The sequence below is a fragment of the Sus scrofa genome, chromosome 7, assembly GCF_054392235.1.
Source record: "Sus scrofa isolate SSC_HxYL_T2T_F1_AM1 chromosome 7, Sscrofa_HxYL_maternal_Yorkshire_Landrace_v2.0, whole genome shotgun sequence".
Classification (NCBI taxonomy): domain Eukaryota; kingdom Metazoa; phylum Chordata; class Mammalia; order Artiodactyla; family Suidae; genus Sus; species Sus scrofa.
Genome location: NC_139389.1, coordinates 101,899,236 through 101,918,810, shown reverse-complemented (window position 1 = coordinate 101,918,810; position 19,575 = coordinate 101,899,236). Strand labels below are relative to the sequence as shown.

Sequence of the window (19,575 nt, the reverse complement as noted above, 5' to 3'; positions counted from 1 at the left end):
CTCTTGGGCATCTATCCGGACAAAGCTCTACTTAAAAGAGACATGTGCACCTGCATGTTCATTGCAGCACTATTCACAATAGCCAGGACATGGAAACAACCCAAATGTCCATCGACAGATGATTGGATTCGGAAGCTGTGGTATATATACACAATGGAATACTACTCAGCCATAAAAAAGAATGCCATTTGCAGCAACATGGATGGAACTAGAGACTCTCATACTGAGTGAAATGAGCCAGAAAGACAAAGACAAATACCACATGATATCCCTTATAACAGCACAAATGAACCTTTCCACAGAAAAGAAAATCATGGACTTGGAGAAGAGACTTGTGGTTGCCTGATGGGAGGGGGAGGGAGTGGGAGGGATCGGGAGCTTGGGCTTATCAGACACAACTTAGAATAGATTTACAAGGAGATCCTGCTGAATAGCATTGAGAACTTTGTCTAGATACTCATGTTGCAACAGAAGAAAGGCTGGGGGAAAAATGTAATTGTAATGTATACATGTAAGGATAACCTGACCCCCTTGCTGTACAGTGGGAAAATAAAAAAAAATTAAAAAAAAAGAAAACTTCTTTGTAATTATTACTAATGACTATCTTATTCATCTTTGTGGCACGAAAGACTGAGACAATGTCTGAAAGAGCATAACCTTTCATAAAAGTTGAAGTATTAGAGTATGCTTATCCATATATGATAAAAACCCAATTCTTCCACAAGTATACAATTTGCACCTTAGAAACATCATATTGGTAGCAGACCAGATGGTGAGTTTGAAGGACAGCAAGACAAGGCAAGGAGACCAGTTAAGAGGCTGGTCTCATATGTCTAAGCAAAAAGTAACTGGAGCCCCAAACTAAGCCAGGATGGTACGCACGAAGAGATAGGAATACCGAAGTACTGATGAAGAAAATTATACATAACACAGAGGTGACTGAGAGCCATAAGTTTTCTATTCAGGTTTCTTCTGGCTTGGGTGACTGGGTGGCTGGTGGTGGCAGTCACTGAGCTAGAAGGAAATTGAACAAAATGGTAGTGGGAGGGGCAGTGAGAGAGGAGGTGGGGGATAATAAATTTAGTTTTGGACATGTTGAGTTTGCTGTGTCTATTGAACTTAAAAGAAGATATACCTATTAAGTAGGTAGATCTAGGAATGGAGCTCAAGACAGAGATAAGATTTGGGAGTCATTAGCAGAAAGATTGAGAAGGAAAGAAAGCCAAGAGTGAGCCATGGTGACACTTACATTTGGGAATGAGCATAAGAAAAGAAGCTACTATAAACCAGAAAAGGATAAACTACAAATGGAGAACGAAGAAGTGGAAATGGAGTACTGCTAGAGAAGGAAGTAAAATTATGGTAGAGAGATCCAATAGCTGGGCCTTGCAAGCTTATTATTTCTGTTTATAGACACATACAATTTCAACAAGGCTTTGTATTCCAGATGAAGACGAATCAACATTGACACTCTTCTGTTCTTTGTAATGTCTTTCCATTTAATCTCTTTCCTTTAACTTCTACTTCCAAATTTGAGCATAAACTCTGGAACTTTCTGAAACATTTATTACTAGGCTGTAATTTACAGTGCATTTCTAGTACATGTAACTTTAAGGACAATCTATATCTATTTCAGTTTTGTATCTTCAATAGCCTTCGGCTGAAAATTCATAGCAGATACTTGTACTACATTCTTGTTACTTCTACAGACCAGCGGCTTGGTATCCTAGAGAGCTTGTTAGAAATGCAAAATCTTGGAGTTTGTGGCATGGTAGGTTAAGGATCTAGTGTTGTCACTGCAGTGGCTTGGGTCACTGCTGTGGCTTAGATTTGAACCTTGGCCCAGGAACTTCCATATGCTATGAGTGCAGGAAAGAAAGAAAGAAAGAGAGAGAGAGAGAGAGGGAGGGAGGGAGGGAGAGAAAGTGGGAGGGAGAAGAGGGAGGGAGGAGGGGAGAGGGAGAGAGAGAGAGAGAGAGAGAGAGACACAGACAGACAGACAGACACGGAGGAAGACAAAATCTTGGCCCACTCTAGATTTTCTGAATTAAAATCTGTCTTTTTTATTTTTATTTTTTGGCTGTGCCCCTGGCACGTAGCACTTCCCAAGCCAGGGCGTGAACCTAAGCCACAGCAGTGACAATGCTGGATCCTTAACTGCTAGGCCACTAAAGAACTCGCAGAATTTGCATGTTTAACAAGATGTCCAGGTGATTCACATAGGTATATAAGTAATACTTCCTGACTGACTAACTGAACAATGAATAAATGAATTGTACTGTTGTTCTTAATTCTAATAGTTCTCCAACTTTAGTCCATGTGATACACCTTGGTCAAATTGTCTTTCCAAAATTATGGTTTATTGTGCTGATTCTGGTTTTAAAAAAAGCTACAAATTTAACCAAATTAGATATTTCTGCCTTTTAAAATCTGGCCTCAAATTTCTATCAAATTTATATGTATTATCCTGATACCTGAATCTCCTACTCTAAAGGGTCTGGCATAACCTAAATAAGGCTGTTCATTTCTATTTCTCTATTTTTGTTCATTCCACATTTCCTACTTGGTTAATATACTCTTTTTCTAACTATACACAATCTAGTCATCCTCCCTGTTCTAGCTAAAACTGCACCTTATATAAAACTCTCTGATCACTCCAGCCCATAATGATGCCTCTCTTTTGGCATATTTATATTTGTTATTTTGTCTTCATAACGATAGCAGAGAATCGTGGATTGTTAATTTTAAGAAACTTAGACTGCATTTCCGCCTGTCACCAGCTTGAGTAATGCTGGGCAAGTTTAATTAAATCTCTGGGTTTAAAAATTTGTCTTTTCCATTCAGAAAAAGGTGCTCAACGTTCTAATCATCAGAGAAATGCAAATCAAAACCACCATGAGATTATCACTTCATACCAGTCCAAATGACTATTATCAAAAAATACCACAAGTAACAAATGTTGGTGAGGATGTGGAGAAAAGGGAGCCCTTGTACACTGTTGGTGGGAATGTAAACTGGTGTAGCCACTGTGAAAAACAGTATGGGTGGTTCTCAAAAAACGAAAAATAGAACTACCATATGAACCAGCAATTCCACTTCTGGGTATACATCTAAAAAAACCTTGCAACCACTAATTTGATAAGATATATGTAGCCCACTGTTCATAGCAGCATTATTTATAATTGCCAAGATACGGAAGCACCCTGAATGTCGATCAACAGATGGATGGATAAAGAAGATGTGGTATGTGTCTGTGCATATGTGTGTGTGCACGCACACTTAACCCATTAAGTGAGGCCAGGGATTGAACCTGCATCCTCATGGATACTAGTCAGGTTTGTTATCACTGAGCCACAATGGAAACTCCTATAAAAATTTAGAATCACTATGTTGTATACCTTAAACTAATATAATACTGTAAATTATACCTTCATAAATTATTTTTTCTATTATTTTTGTTTTTTTAGGGCCACACTTGTGGCATATGTAAGTTCCCAGGCTAGAGATTGAATCAGAAATACAACTGCTGGTTTACACCACAGCCACAGCAACATGGGATCCGAGCTGCATCTGCAAACTACACCACAACTCACTGCAACACTGGATCCTTAACTCACTGAGTGAGGCCAGGGATTGAACCCAAGTCCTCATGGATGCTAGTTGGGCTCTTTAACTGCTGAGCCACAACAGGAACTCCAAAAAATAAATGTTTTAAAAATACAGTCAATGCTAAGGTATCTGATGCATTCCTCTCATAATCTTCACTGTATCCTCTTTTTAAGTTAACAAACATACCTAGGAGCCTAGTACCACTGCCGACCTCAATGACTCCTAGCTGTATGGTCTGTGTGTGCATGTGTGTGTGTGTGTGAATGGTGTGTCTGTGTGTGTTTTTGGCTCCTCCTGTGGCATGCAGAAGTTCCCAGGTCAGGTCACCATAGTAGTGACCTGAGCCACTGCAATGAGTACACCAGATCCTTAACCTACTAAACCACCAGGGAACTCCTATACCTTTTTTTTAAATAAAATGGGTAGGAAACCAAGTCAAAATCCATCCCAATTCAATCCAAATAAGTTATAGGGTTTTAGCCTTCCTTTTTTATTTTTATTTTTTGTCTTTTTGCTATTTCTTGGGCCGCTCCCGCGGCATATGGAGATTCCCAGGCTAGGGGTCCAATTGGAGCTGTAGCCACCAGCCTACGCCAGAGCCACAGCAACGCGGGATCCGAGCCGCATCTGCAACCTACACCACAGCTCAAGGCAATGCCGGATCATTAACCCACTGAGCAAGGGCAGGGACCGAACCCACAACCTCATGGTTCCTAGTTGGATTCCTTAACCACTGCGCCATGACGGGAACTCCCTAGCCTTCCATTTTAAACTTGATTGTTAAAATTATGGTAGGTAATAAGAATAAGAGCTGAGAAGTAGAATCACACAGAATTTAAACTCAGACTGAAATCTTTTAAAAATGTTAGAATAGCACTCTACTCCCTACTCTTATCTACTGTAGCTGATTGTTGACATTCTTGAGCTATTTCTCCCCTGGCTTTTAAGATAGGGTAGTTTCTTTCCTGGCTTTAAAGACAGGGTAGTTTCTCTCATGACCCTGCTTGTTTCCTTGGAGAGCTTCACACAGAGGCTTCTGTGTAACATTTGCTTTCAGTAGCAAATGGCTATACAGGAAAGAGAAGAATGAAGAGGGACGCAATCTTCACAGAATATCAATAGGCTGCAGATTAAATGTACCTTGTTTCCTTTGCTAAATTCCCAGCACATATTTCCATTTGAACAGTTATAAATTCTTTCCTCCCACATTCCACCTCTGCATTTTAAAGCGTTTACTCTGGGACTCCTCAACACGACATTCTAAGACTGAGAAAGTTTAGATTTACATCAATTTTGTTTTTAAAAAGTTGTTCTCAGTTTTAGTGTAAGATACTTGATCCAAGAAAAGGATATACACTAAAGATCTGTATATTCTCAGAATTGCCTATATCTTGCTTACAGTTTTGTTGTTCTTTATATTCTATTTTCCAGGTACATTTTGAAGTTCTATGTCATATCAACATTAATTATTAGGGAATGTCTATAACAAATCAACAGTTGGCCCCAGATAACCAAATATTAGCATGTCAACATAGAAACTTCTCAATGGTGGTTTGACCTTTATAATGTAATGCCAAGTATATCATTACCTTTTAAAAATATATATATGTGTAAAAGTTCAATATTAGGAGGATAAAATGAACAGAATTATAGTCTAGAATAGCTTAAGATAAAAGTGATACATAGAAACAAAAAGTACCTTTTAACTTGTAATAGTTTTAGAATTCATTAATGTACTTGGAGGCAGAGTCAGAGCCAGTGGTGGGTGGGAAACAAATACTAAATCTGGTGAGTTTGTTTCCTAGCGTTTCAGGCCTGTTCTGAGATGTTAGAACTCTTGGGTTCAGCCTCTCTCTTCTCAGAAATTAATTTTTGTCTTTTTAAAAGGTGTATCTGCATCAAGATAATTTTTAGATGCTTGAAATTTATATGAAAGGACAGGTTACTGGTAAGGTCCAAAGTCAACATGCTCCTCCCCTTTTTTTTCCTCAGTGGGTTCTTTCCGTCCCTTCCCAGGGCTAGGGAGTCTGGGTCAGGGTAATGATACTAAGTAAACTGTAGCACTGGCTTCATCAGCACAGGTTCCAAGTTGGTTGGTTACTTATCTATAGATTTATCTAGCACTAAACTTTCAGGTAAATACAAACAGTGAAGATTTTTAAAAAGTGATGTTTGAAAATGTGTCTATCAGCCTCTCCTTCAGTGTCCTCAAAGAATTAAAGAAATCAGGAGGAAAGAAGGGAGCTTTAAAAGGTGAGATTAACATAAAAGTGACTACCTCTCAGGTTACTGGCAAGGTGCTGTGCCCCAGGTCTGGACTGTGCTGTGTCCAGTTTGATCCTAAACCGGGGTACACAGGTGACTGAGCATACCTTGTGAAGTGTTAGGGCAGAGCCTCTTCAAAAGCATAGTTGAGTCCTGGGAAAGCACTTATCTTAAGGGAAGAAGGATCCAGGCATAATGAGCTTTGCTCAGTGACCGGGTGGTGATTAAGATAGAAAGGGGGCAGTTAGGGGTGACAGATACATCATGTTACTCAGATTTGTCCCCTACCATTGTCTCCAGCAGGCTGACATTTGAGTATTACTAAAGGCAAGCACATCTCTGGTGAACTGGAAGTGTGCCTGGTGAGCAGCAGCACTGCATGGAAGTGGGATGCTCAGAAAGAGCAGACTTGTTTTTAATCACATGTGAGACACAGTTAGAGATTCACAGAAATACTTGGGGAATTTAGCAGACGGCTGAGTTAATTTAGTAAGTGGGGTAATATGCTCTCAAAGATGGGCAATTATAGTCAATGTGTCTCCCTTTGTACCTAACAAGTGGGTGAATTCTGGAGAAACTCAGATTATATAAGGACACAAAAATCAGTATAAAAGTCCTAGAAAAAAATTGTACTTAAACTTTAAAGAATCAGTTAGTACGAATTTTGACATTTCCCTCTTACTCTTCCCACCCATGTCTTCTGAGTTTTTCTTAAAACAAGTAAAAGTGTGAATAGGAACCACACCTGTAGCAGAACAAAATATTTCTCCTGTTGTAAAAGGCATTCCAAGAAAATGTCTATCACCCAAGGACAAAGATAGCACCACAATTCTTTGGTTTCTGAAGAATGAAATGAGTGAAAATTTATGGTATTAAATTCTCTGTTTAGCAACAATCCTACCTCATCAGTATTCTCAAAATTTGTATTTTTACAATAACAACTTCAAAGTAAAATCTAATACTTACTTGTCTCCCACAATTCCCAAGTTGATTGTGGGGTAACCATGTTCCTGAATTGTTGCTAAGAGGGTTGAACGATTGCTGTCTCGAATCTTTCCTGGTAAGAGGTCATCTTCAGGATTTAGTAGCTATGAAGTAGAAAACAAACAAACACCACAAATTATTTTCTTAGGATAACACTGCCCATTGTTAATGGAAAAAAACCAAAGTTTAACATACCTACCACCTACAATGGTATCTTGCATGTAGAATATATAAGCTCAAAGGATCTTTGATAAAAACTGAAAGTATAGGAACATGAGAAAACATTCCTTCAGAATTTAAAAAAAAAATGCAGAAATTTAAGTGGTAGGCCAAATATCACACCAAAATTTGGTTACAATTTTACAAAATAGTGCTCTGGAATCCTGGCCTTCCCACTAGTTTATTAGGTCAAACTAAAAAAAAAAAAAAAAAAAAAAAATTGCTTTTTCCCTCTCAATATTATTTTCCTATTTGTCTTTCACTGAAAACATCTGAGGTAGAGACTTTGTGACATAATATTCTCAGGTCTGAAGAGAAGGATCATTTACCTCTTCTTTCCAGCTTTTTGATTTCTTTTCTGAAGTGGGTTCAATAGCACCAACGAAGTTAAACTTATTTGAAGGAGAGGAAGCCAGGTATTTTGTCTCTATTAGCAAACTTAAACAAGTAATACTTAACCACACATACCCACAATTCCATGACTTTGAATTGAATGACCCGTTAGAGATTTAATATCTACTCTTACATGTCAATGAAGAAAATTATAAGAAGGTTATTTTACATTAGGATGCTCCAATGAGGTAGTATGGTACAGTGGAAAGAGTTTCAGATAAGGCTCAAGTTGCCCAAACACATTATGCCATAATTTTCTCATTTATTATATATGGTAATAAAAACTACCTTGAAAGGTAGTTGTTAGGATTAATTGAGATAATGAACACTCAATTAACATATGTATATACAGAATAAATGCAATTCTCTGTCCTTTATATGATTGAAAGAGCACCTATTTCCCCCCAATTGTTCTCTTATTTTTTACTCTTAGATGCTAGTACAGATGGAATTAGTTTATAATATGAACATTTAATAGGTTATAAAATACATAAGAGTAGGGGATCCTTAACACACATAGACATACACAACATGCAAGTTTATAAAATTTTGAGATGGACTCTGAATTCATAAATATTACAAAATGAAAAAAAAGGCACATCTTTGAAATGAGAAAATCTGGAATATTATTTTAGGAAGTTGAAGGTAGGCCTGCACATTTTAGATCCTTAGGCTGTTAATATGGCTAACACCTGGGGCTTCATACCTCAGTTTTGCCAAACAATAAGCTTAAGCCCCCTCAGTCTTCCTTCTGACTCATTAGTGATACCATGTGGTGGAAGCTATGGTTTCATGTTGGAAAAGTAGTAGCTTTGCGATCAGCCATTCCTTTAAAATATCTGGAGAAAAATTTTGATCATCTTATTCACTGTCACCTGGGAGACTTCCCTTTAAACACTGCACTAATCTTTTTTTTTTTTTTTTTTTTTTTTTTTTTGGTCTTTTTAAGGCTGTACCCGCAGCATGCACTAATCTAACTTAATCAGATGCCATGTGACACTGCAACCCACTTTCATCCTTAGTCACTGGCAGGGCTTGGAAAATTGCTATTTAAGTACTAATATACATTAATTTTCTGATCTTAATTAACACAGTTATTGAAGTTATTATACTTTTATAAAGGCCAAGGCTTGCAGCTCTTAAACTCCATTAGTCAGACATGTTGCTTCAGAAAGAACACTGAGTTGGTTATATAATTTTTTTTTCCCCACAAAAGGTATTGACTACCAACCAAGCAAGATGTCCCCAAATCAGGGTGTTTTCTTTGCCATTCATGTTACTCTGTGTTATTTTGCTGCACACATTTTCAGAAATAATAGGACAATTAGAGATCACTAGAGAACCAGTGGTTTGTCTATAAAATGACATAATGAAATAATTGCTAGTTAAGTGAGGGTGTTGGATTTATCATGCATTTAAAGTATTTTCAAAGAAATCATACAAAATTGAATGGAAGATTACAAGGCTGCATATACTAGAATAAATTCACAATATTTTTCTTTAAAGTGGAATCTTATTCTCCAGCCTCTTGTACTTCTGGTCATCTCTGGAATGATGCGTGGAACTTATTACAGTTAAAACACAAAAGAAGGAACTTACTACAGTTAAAACACAAAATAAAAGATACAATACAAAGTAAAACAAAATATAACCCATTATCTTCATACCTTGTTACTTCTACCACATAGGAAGTTTCAAGTTCCTGTTTCTGTTAATTGTGCCACTGTATTTCCAGCTTTCAAAGATTTAACTTTTATTTTTTTCTTTGTAGTCCATGATCTTCCCAAAGTTTAAAATCCTTAAGAATATCCTAGTCCATTGCCTTGACTCTACGTTTTCATTCACTCTCTTATCAACTTCCTGACCCCCTCAATTTCAGGCATTCAATATAGCTGAATTTCTGCAAAAGCCTTATAACTGGTTATCTTGCTGACAAACTCTCTCCTTTTGAGAAAATAAAACAGAAACATCAACTTGCAAAACTGTACTATTACCTGCATAACAGGTAAACTGTACCAGTTTGATATGTAACTCAAATTATCTTAAGTCAAATTGTTATACAACACAAGCTTGTTCGGACCTATATGTTCCTATAACATCATGGACAAATTGAGACTATGTTAACTCCACATGGACTTGTAATACAAAGATAAAATGGAGTTGTTTCAGCAATTCACCTATTTTACAAAATGTAAGGAGTCTCTGCCTACACCTTACTAACTTCTACTTTAAAACCATCCCATGATCAATCCCAGTCCTCAAAATCCTGTAATATCCTTCTGTATCTTCCCTCTTTTGAGACACCACTGTCAAGGCGATGCTCTCCCTTGCTCAGAAAATTTAACATATCAAGCTTTTGCATGATCAGTAGGTTTTCCTGGGGTCTGCATATTTGCACTATGATGACCATGAAGGTCCCCACCAACACTTAGGCAAGACCTTGTGCCACCAATATTCTTGTATTGGTTACACTGCACTTCACTGAGGTCTTTTGAGACTCTTTGCTCTGGGGAGTCTTTGTCTATGATGATAAGTCCAGCATTGACATTAAGCTCTGATCCTTTTTTGTTGAGCTCCTACAGTTAGCTGAAATTTATTTTATTTTGCAAGGGAGCAGAATATACCACCTTCAAATGTGCCCCTTTGGCATATGGATTATTTTGAACAGAAGGCAATCAAGACCCAGCAGACTCAATAAGAACTTCTGTCACATCCTTAAATGCCTAAAAGAATTTAGATAGGAGGCCTGGTCAAGAAAGAGAGCCATTACCAGAGATGACTTTTTATCTGAAAGGCATAACTGCATGGCAGGACAAACATCCGACTACTAAACCTTTGCTTTCTTCATCTTCCTGTGAACTGCCCTCCTCCCATTTGAAGCCCCAAGCCCCTATCTCATTTCTTAGCTCAGATTGGCATATAAGCCTTAATTGCTCGACTGTCTTTGGGTCTCATATTATTATGGGACTTCTGTATACATGAAATTAAAATTTTCTCCTGCTAATCTGACTTATGTCAATTTAATTATTAATCCGGCCAAAGAACCTAGAAGGGTAGAAGGAAAGTTTTTCTGCTCTGACAGTTTGTTATAAGTGTAAGGTTCCCACAATCCAAATGTCCATCGACAGATGATTGGATTCAGAAGATGTGGTATATATACACAATGGAATACTACTCAGCCATAAAAAAGGATGACATCATGCCATTTGCAGCAACATGGATGGAACTAGAGAATCTCATGCTGAGTGAAATGAGCCAGAAAGACAAAGACAAATACCATATGATATCACTTATAACTGGAATCTAATATCCAGCACAAATGAACATCTCCTCAGAAAAGAAAATCATGGACTTGGAGAAGAGACTTGTGGTTGCCTGATGGGAGGGGGAGGGAGTGGGAGGGATCGGGAGCTTGGGCTTATCAGACACAACCTAGAATAGATTTATAAGGAGATCCTGCTGAATAGCATTGAGAACTATGTCTAGATACTCATGTCGCAACAGAGAAAGGGTGGGGGAAAAAAACTGTAACTGCAATGTATACATCTAAGGATGACCTGACCCCCTTGCTGTACAGTGGGAAAATAATAATAATAAAAAAAAAATAAGTGTAAGGTTCCCAAGACTTTTTGGTTATTTGACTGAATTTGTATGGATTTTTGTTTTCCTTAGTGTAGGTTTGCTAAAGTATTGATTTGATACTAATCATCTTGTTTGTCAACTGGCTACATTGTTGTGTGTCTTTAAGAACTTTTCCTTGTTTATGTTTGAGTAATAAGCTCTTAGAGAGATCTGTCTATCCATGTTGGCTTCCTGACTAACCCTTCAAGGGTCAGTCTTAAGGGCTTTAGACATAAAAGTGATATCTTCCCTGTAGACTGGCTTTTAGCTAATGAATTCATGGATTCTCCTAACAATAAACTTGTACTACCTCCTGGCATAACTTGGCTTCTGTTTATCTTTCTTGCATTTATTTTTCTAAAAAGCACGGTTGCATAAAAGACAATTTGGAATTGCATTGGTCATTCTGGAATACATTTGACATGACAATTTTTCACTGGAAAGCACTTTTTGAACAAAAGGTGAATACAATTTTGAATAGTCAATGATTAACATTTTTTATTGTTAGGCACTGCTTCAAAATGAAATTTAAATAAAAATGCAAAACATTTAAAAGTTCTTTTGTTAAACTCTCATGAGGAGGTTCTCTGCCTTATTTGTCTAAAAAAGAAATCACTTATTTTATTTAAAGACTTCTCTCTATGTTCTGTTCTTCAGAGATTTAATACAATGGTCTCGATGGAATTGTCAAAGGGCCTAAGACTGGTTGTAATGACTCACTTTCTCTCTTTTTTAGTATTGAAATGGGCTTGTTTGCTTTTAACATTTTTCTCATCTTGGCAAAAGGAAGATATTAGATTTTTATAGTGGTCAGTAACTGTGTCCATCTCCATTGTACACAGCTCCCTTATACATCCTTCCTTTTCTTTTTCCCTCTTCTGCAAAACAATTTATTAATTGATCAAAATCAATTCTAGTCATTATGGATATACCTTAGAATTAGCCAGACAGTCCAGATAAACAGCTCTAACACAAAAAGAGAGGAGAAAAGTCAGATAATAAACTGGGTCAGAGGGTTAAGAACCTGCCTAGAATCCATGAGGATGTGGGTTTGATCCCTGGCTTGCTCAGTGGGTTAAAGATCCAGTGTTGCTACAAGCTGCAGGCATAGGTTGCAGATGCAGCTGGCATCTGGCACTGCTCTGGCTGCAGCTCCGATTAGACCCCTAGCCTGGGAATTTCCATATACATGGGTACAGCCCTAAAAAAAATAATAATAAATAAACTCAGAAAAAAGTTTTAAATGAGAGTTTAACTAATTGTCTTGTTTGCTGGGTTGTAAGATAAGAGGAAAAAAGGAACATGCAGAGCTTTTAAACATCATCTAAGGAGTCTAAGAATTTGGTTTAGGAGTTTCCTGGTGGCCTAGCAGTTAAGGACCTGGTGTTGTCACTGCTGTACTCCTGTGGCATAGGTTCAGTCCTTGGCCTGGGAACTTCTACATACCTCAGGCTCAGCCAAAAAAAAAAAAAAAAAAAAAGGAATGAAAAAAATTTGGTTTATACATACAGAGGTTTACAAATTATATTTGGAAAAAATTCATATTCTATTTCTATTATCTTGATTCTGGACATGTTAGAATGGTTTAATAACTTTAGTTTAAAAACTGTCCTGTGTTTTTTTCCCTAACTTTACCTTTTGTAAGAAAGTTATACTAGAACAGTATTCTAGTTATGTTAAGTCTTGGGTATATTTTCTTATTAAACAATCCTAATTTTAATTTTCTAACTTTTCTTTACTGGTTTTGCAGGAAAATAGCAAGACTCATGCTCATCAAAATCTGGGGATGATATGGAATGTCCTATGAAAAGAGACTGATTGTAGGAGAAAATGTCCTGATAAAAAGGTAGAAAGGAGAGACCGTCGCCATGATGACTCAGCAAATACAGCCAACTGCCCCTAAGCACCCCTCCCCAATCCATCTGCTTCTATAAACTTGCTTCTGCATCTACTACCTTGCCTGACCTCACTTCGGTCTGCCAAGTACAGACTTGGAAGAACTAGCCCATAAAAGCCTTGTGAATCCCTTCTTTGGGGCTCAGGCTCCAGAGAGCGATCTCCTCTGAGCCCTCCCACGTAATAAACCTGAGTTCTCCAACTCTGAGTGCTCGCTTCATTTCTCGCCTGGTAAAAGAGCTGATACACTGCAGCCACAGAGCTGCTGGAGCTGGTACACTGAAGCCACAGGGCTGTCACTAGAGCTGAGACACTGCGGCCTTGGGGCTGCAGGGCAGATGTCGTAACATGATGAAGTACAAAACATGCTACCCCCGAATATGGCTTTGACATAATGAATATTTTAAGCTGAAGGAATCTGAATGGCAAGTGCAGGAAGGACTTTCTTCTGAGGCACATTAAAAACTCCTCCTGAGATAGGTACCCTTCCTACACCCAAAGGAGAGGAAAGAATCATCCTTATCTCTGAAAATGAAGGGACATAGAGAGGAATCAGAATGAACAGGCCTTGCTAAGTTTCCCCCAGTTTACCACACTTCCCTCACGCACTTGGTCCTTTCATATTCCTCTATGACTTTGCATTCTTCATCAAATCTAATACAAAAATGCTTAGGTTTAATCAATTCTTTAGGGTTTTTTTTTTTTTTTTTTTTGTCTTTTTAGGGCTACCCCTGGGGCATGTGGAAGTTCCCAGGCTAGGGGGTCAAATCATAGCTGCAGTTGCCGGCCTATACCACATCTGCAGCAACATCAGATCCGAGCCACGTCTGCGACCTATACCAAAGCTCACGGCAATGCCAGATCTTCAACCCACTGAACGAGGTCAGGGATTGAACCCACTTCCTCATGTATGCTGGTCGGGTTCACTAACCGCTAGGCCACGACAGGAACTCTGATATCTTATCTCTTTTGACAACTCTCTCTGGTTTTGCCTTTCCCAAATTTGGAATAAAACTGTTGTCTTTTCTACTTTTTAAGCAAGTTTTGAGTTTCCTGGATGGCTACCATGTAATATAAAGATGTGCTCCTTTCTCCATATAAAAGGAAGGATGCTAAATTATATGACATATTTTCATGTCCAGCTTTGGAAGTCTAGAATCATGACTTTGAAGTACCTTGAAAACTTTCATAATAAATTTGTCTTAATGTTTGTCTGTATGGTAGTGACCAAATATATAATCTCTAGAGCCTTAAATGCAGCTGCATATCTGCTGTTAATCTACATGGTACAACAAATTATCAAGAAATAGGGTACATGAAGTCATGGTGCATGTAGAGATCAAAACAACTACTGTGGAAAACCTAATACACAATCACACCCCATCAAAAAGTGGTACCAATCTGGATTGATCACATAATGAAGATAATGGTCTAATTTAGGGTGAAAGTGACCAGAAGTGGGGGCACTTAGAAATGAAATTGAAATCAGAACTTGCAAAACTGTACTATGACTGTTAAAACAGATTAATTGCGCCAAACCATAATACAGAGCACAAACTGTCTTAGTTGAAATTGTTTTTAGCATCAGCTCATTCAGAACCATATGTTCTAAGACCATGAACAAAATGATTTAGTTGTAACTCCACATAGATTCATATGTTTCAAAGATAAGATTACTGGCTGTTCCAGTTCCAGCAATTTGCCTAGATTACAAATTCCGGTGAGTCCTACCCAGATCTCTGGTGGTCTTTGTATGAGGGTCTTGATACTTCTGTGCTCAGTAATACACATCTCCTGAAACGATCTTTCTCAAATACCAATTTTATGAATTCCTCCTCTTCAACTATACTCAGAGCTGTCTCCCAGCCCGCGGTCATTTTTACATTGTTAAAAGCTATACCAAAGGCTCAAGACTCACCTCCTATAATAAACCTTACAAAGGAAGAAAATTCTGATATACTCTACAACATGGTTGAACTTTGAGGAACTTTTGCTAAGTAAAAAAGCCAGACACAAAAAGACAAATTCTATATGATTCCACTTATATGAGGTGCCTAGAGTAAACAAATTATATATAGATTGAAAGTAGAATTAGTGGCTACCGGGGCTGAGGGGAAGAAGGAAATGGGAAGTTTAATCAGTGTACAATTTCAGTTTTTCATGATAAAATGTTCTGGAGATTGGTTGCACAACAAGGCAAATGTACTTAGTACTATTGAAATATACACTTAAAATGGTTAAGATGGTAGAATTTTTGTTATGTGTATTTTACTATAATTAAAAATGAAAACAATATGTCCTCAATGGCCTTGGCAGGAACAGTTTCAGGGAAGAGTGATGACTTGAAACAAGTAAAAAAGGAAGTATTCTACCCTTCGTAGTAAGAAGAGAAAGATGGTAAGTGAGACTGGGTAATGGCAGAACATCGTGTGGATATTTCCAAAAGAAGTTGAAAATGAAGGCTTGCATTTACAAAAGAGGTTAAGGTTAGGGCTACAGATATGGGAAATTACCTGCATATCTGACATGAGAGGAAAACTCTAAGGGAGAATTTATTGAGAGTGGAGGATACAGCAGAGAACAGCATCCTGGGGGAATATTCCAACTAGGGAATGGGAGAAAGTTCAGAAATGATGAGGAAAAAAGTAGTAGCAGTCAGGGCATCAAGAGAGAACAATCATAGAACACCAGGAAAGAGTTTCCAGTGGTGGGTGAGTAATATCACTGATGTAAAATGATACAGACAAGTTAAGGAGGATGACTATCAGAGCAGGATTTGGAGGTTAGTAGGTGGTAAGTGAAATCAGCAGTTTCTGTACTATGGGAGCACTAACGAGATTTGGGAATTTAAGGAGAAAGCGGAGAGTGAGGAGGGAAAGGTAGTATGTGCCTACTACAAATCTAGCAGTGGATAGGAGGAGAATCTTAGAGAGGTAAGAGGGTGTTTAATTACAGGTTCTCTTGTGATGGTGGTAATCTCTGTCTATTTGGATGTAGAAGGAGATGAGCCACTAGAGTGCTAATATTTGGAGAGGAGAGAAATCACAGTTGTGAGGAAGGTGAGAAACCATGGATTTAAATGGAGAGGTAGAGGAACAGTTCTTAGAAAGTAGAAGTACTTTTTCGTTTTAGATTGGAAGAAGGATAGCTAGAGGAATGGGGAAATTTTTGAGGTAATGAGAAGGGAAGATAGATGAGGGAGTTCTCATCTAGTTCAGTTTGACAAATATATTTATTTTTTTTCCATAAAGGTGGAAAGGTCATCTGCCAAGAGTATAAAGTAGGGCAGCTACTGAGATTTAAAGAAGGTGTGGAATGTATGAATGAACTCTCCACTGGAGGAATGTGCTAGAATATCAACAAGACGGTTACATCAGAGTTACCGAACACCTTTAAGTGCCAGGTTGTCATTAAATGGCAGTAACTTGTAGTTGGTCAGGTAATCATAGTTCTATGGGTTTTTCAGTAATGCTTTTTTCTTGGGAGTAAAAATAGAGAAAGCTGAGAATGGAGTCATTCAGTTTTGTTATTAGCATAGTAAGGCAAAGCAATAGAGTAAAGGAGTGAAGCTACCTGAAATGTTAGAGAGAGTAACTTTGTAGTGAGTCACGCTCTTTAATCTGGACAAGAAATATAGCATAGCTAGAAGAAAGTAATAGATGACTGTGAAACCAGCCTCCACTATTTACATAAAATATATAATGATGGATAAGTTGCTTCATTTTTTAGCTTCAATCTTCTCTTATGTAAAATGAAGGATAATTATATTAACCTTATAGTTTTGCTGTAATCATAAAGCACATAGCGGTACTGGTCATAGTAGACACTCAACTTCCTACTCCTCCTCTTATTACTGGGGACAAAGATTTTAAAGATTATAGTTTTATAATAACAGCTGCTTGTGGTAGCCCCCAAAGAACATTATATGGAGATTTAATTACTTAATTAATTTTTTGTCTTTTGTCTTTTTAGGGCTGCACTAGTGGCATATGGATGTATCCAGGCTAGGGGTCTAATCAGAGCTGTAGCTGCCAGCCTACGCCACAGCCACAGCAACGCCAGATCCGAGCTGCGTCTGCGACCTACACCACAACTCACAGCAATGCTGGATCCTTAACCCCCTGAGCAAGGCCAGGGATTGAACCCGCGTCCTCATGGATACTAGTCAGGTTCATCAACCACTGAGCCAGGAAGGGAACTTTGTATGTGGAGATTTTAGATAGACTCTATATATCTAAAGTTAAAACTTGTTTGTATGAGACATTTGTTATTGACAGTAGTCAAGAGATTTATAAAAGATGGAATAAAATAAGAAAAGACATAGTGGAGATAAATACACTTAATTCTGTAGTGTGTGTGTGAGTGTGTGTGTGTGAAGCAGGAAGGGAGGGAAGGAGGAGGGATGGAAGGAGGAGGTAGGGAAGGGATGAGAATGAATAGAAATGAATAAATATGAGTTATGGAAGATGGCTGAAGGCGACTGAAACTAGAAGAAAACTCAGCATCTATGGAAGGAATACTTATTGCTAGTATTTGGAGTAACTAGGTAAGAAGTATGCAATCTTGACTTCCTAAAGCTAATTTCAGCTGGCTAACTGATGTGCAGTTTAAAGAACCATAGGTCACTATCTAAAGTTTCAAGGGAATCAGAATATATTTGGAGGGAGATGATGTCATCAAGAATCAAAATTAGAAAACAAAACTGGGAAATATAAAGATTGGGGAAAGAGGAATAAGGGACAGCTGCCTCCTAAGTGTAAAACTTGCGTCTCTGAATATGTTCAATTGCCTACTAGTAACTCTAATAAATATCTCAAACTTAACATGTCTACAGTGGAATGTCTGATTTCTACTGCTTAATCTTTCTTACCAGGGTAAAGGTTAACTATCCTTAGAATTTCTCAGGCCAAAACCTTGGAGTTCAATTCAACTTTTAACTTTTTATCTTTCACCGTGATTTCACTAGAAAATCCTGTTGACTTTACCTTCAAAATATATCCTTAATCTGATTACTTCTCACCATCTCCACTGTTACCACTCTGCTACAAATCTCTGGCTGGCATGCTGCATATCATTTTAACTGGCCTCCTGGCCTTCCACCTTTTCTCTTCTATGTGCCAAGCCATATAGAAGCCAGCGAACATTAACAAATTTAAGACATGTTATGTTCTACACCATGATTCACTTCCTTAAAAATGTCCATTTAGAATAAAATTGTCTTATTTCTGTTACCTCTCCAACCTCATCTCCTTTGACTTTGCTCTTCCCCTCTATACTTGAGCCACTTTGACCTCCTTTGCTGTTCCTCAAACACGATAAGCATGAACCCTACTTCAGGGCTTTTGTGTCTGCTGTCCCCTCTTTTTAGAACACAATTTCCCTCATATGGCATATATTCTCTATGCTTTCAGATTTCTACTCTAATTTCCTCTCATCAGTGAGGCCTGATTAGCCTACGTAAAACAAAGGACTTGAATAGTCAGGTCCGGGCAGGAAAACCAAAACTCCACTACACATTTCAAATGGAAGGGTGGGAGAAAGGAGAATTTAATACATGGGATTGATTACAAATGTGTTGGCAGAGTTGGAGAAACAAAAGAAGAAAAGTCCATTAATAAAGATCAGTAACTGCAAGCAGAGACCATCGTCCCCAGAGCTGCTGGGGAAAAGTGATGTTACTGGGTTGAAGAGCTCATACTCTGCCACCTTCTTTCTACCTTCTAATATCATGTTAATGCACCACAATGGCAAACACCTATTGGACCATAGCTGGAAAGAGAGTCTGGGAAATTGTCTTTTCAGGCTTCCAGCTCTATTTTATAGGGGTGAGAATAAAAGGGCTGATGTGGAATAAGTTTCAATAGATGATAGCTGGCATATACCTCTTCTACCAGCATTCTTAATCACCTTACCCTCCTTTTAAAAAATTCATACCATGTACCACTATTTGCTTATTTATTGAATATCTCTCTGCCATTCCAGGCCATGTCAGAATATAAATCCTATAAGAGCAGGGGCTTTGTCTGTCTTGCTTGTTGCTACACCTCCAGTAGTCAGAATAGCGCCTGGCATCAGTATAGTAGCATACTAAAAAGGGAGGGATTGTGAGAGCAGACTGCCTCGGTAGAGAGGAGTATTTAATCACTGACACTGTTTAGAATTGCCAGTGCATGGTAATAATAAAGAAAATAATGACTTAATGACTTGTAATTAGTTTTATTACTGATTTCTAATTTTCTGCAGACAATGCATTCTTTTATGTGAGGGTAAAGGATTAACAAAACCCTTTCTCCATCTCTAAGGACATATTTGAACTTGGGTTAACTTTTTTTAGTTCAGTTCCTCTGGAAACATGATAAAGTAAAATGTCAGCTTGTTAGTAGGCAACATTTCTTATGGTAAAAATGGCCTCTGATTGGTAACTTGCATATGGAATGGAAGAAACTACAAGTGAACTATAAGTCTCTAGTGGAAAGCTTAGCTTTGGGCTTCCAAGAATGTGGTAACATTTGAAACTGGGTATTTCCTTCCTGGGGACTCTGGAAGCTGTCCAAGATTGTTATAAGAAATACTGATTACTCTGTCAGA

The 19,575-nt window shown here is 38.0% G+C and overlaps 1 protein-coding gene across 47 annotated transcripts in view; it reads right to left on the bottom strand.

Moving 5' to 3' along the window:
* The window catches only part of GPHN (gephyrin), a 567,426-nt gene that overhangs the window by 58,655 nt on the left and 489,196 nt on the right, over nt 1–19,575 (bottom strand). For all 47 annotated transcript variants that reach the window (NM_001243302.1, XM_084966151.1, XM_084966156.1 and 44 more), the window contains 1 exon segment: nt 6,841–6,962. In NM_001243302.1, coding sequence (NP_001230231.1) covers nt 6,841–6,962 — 122 coding nt within the window.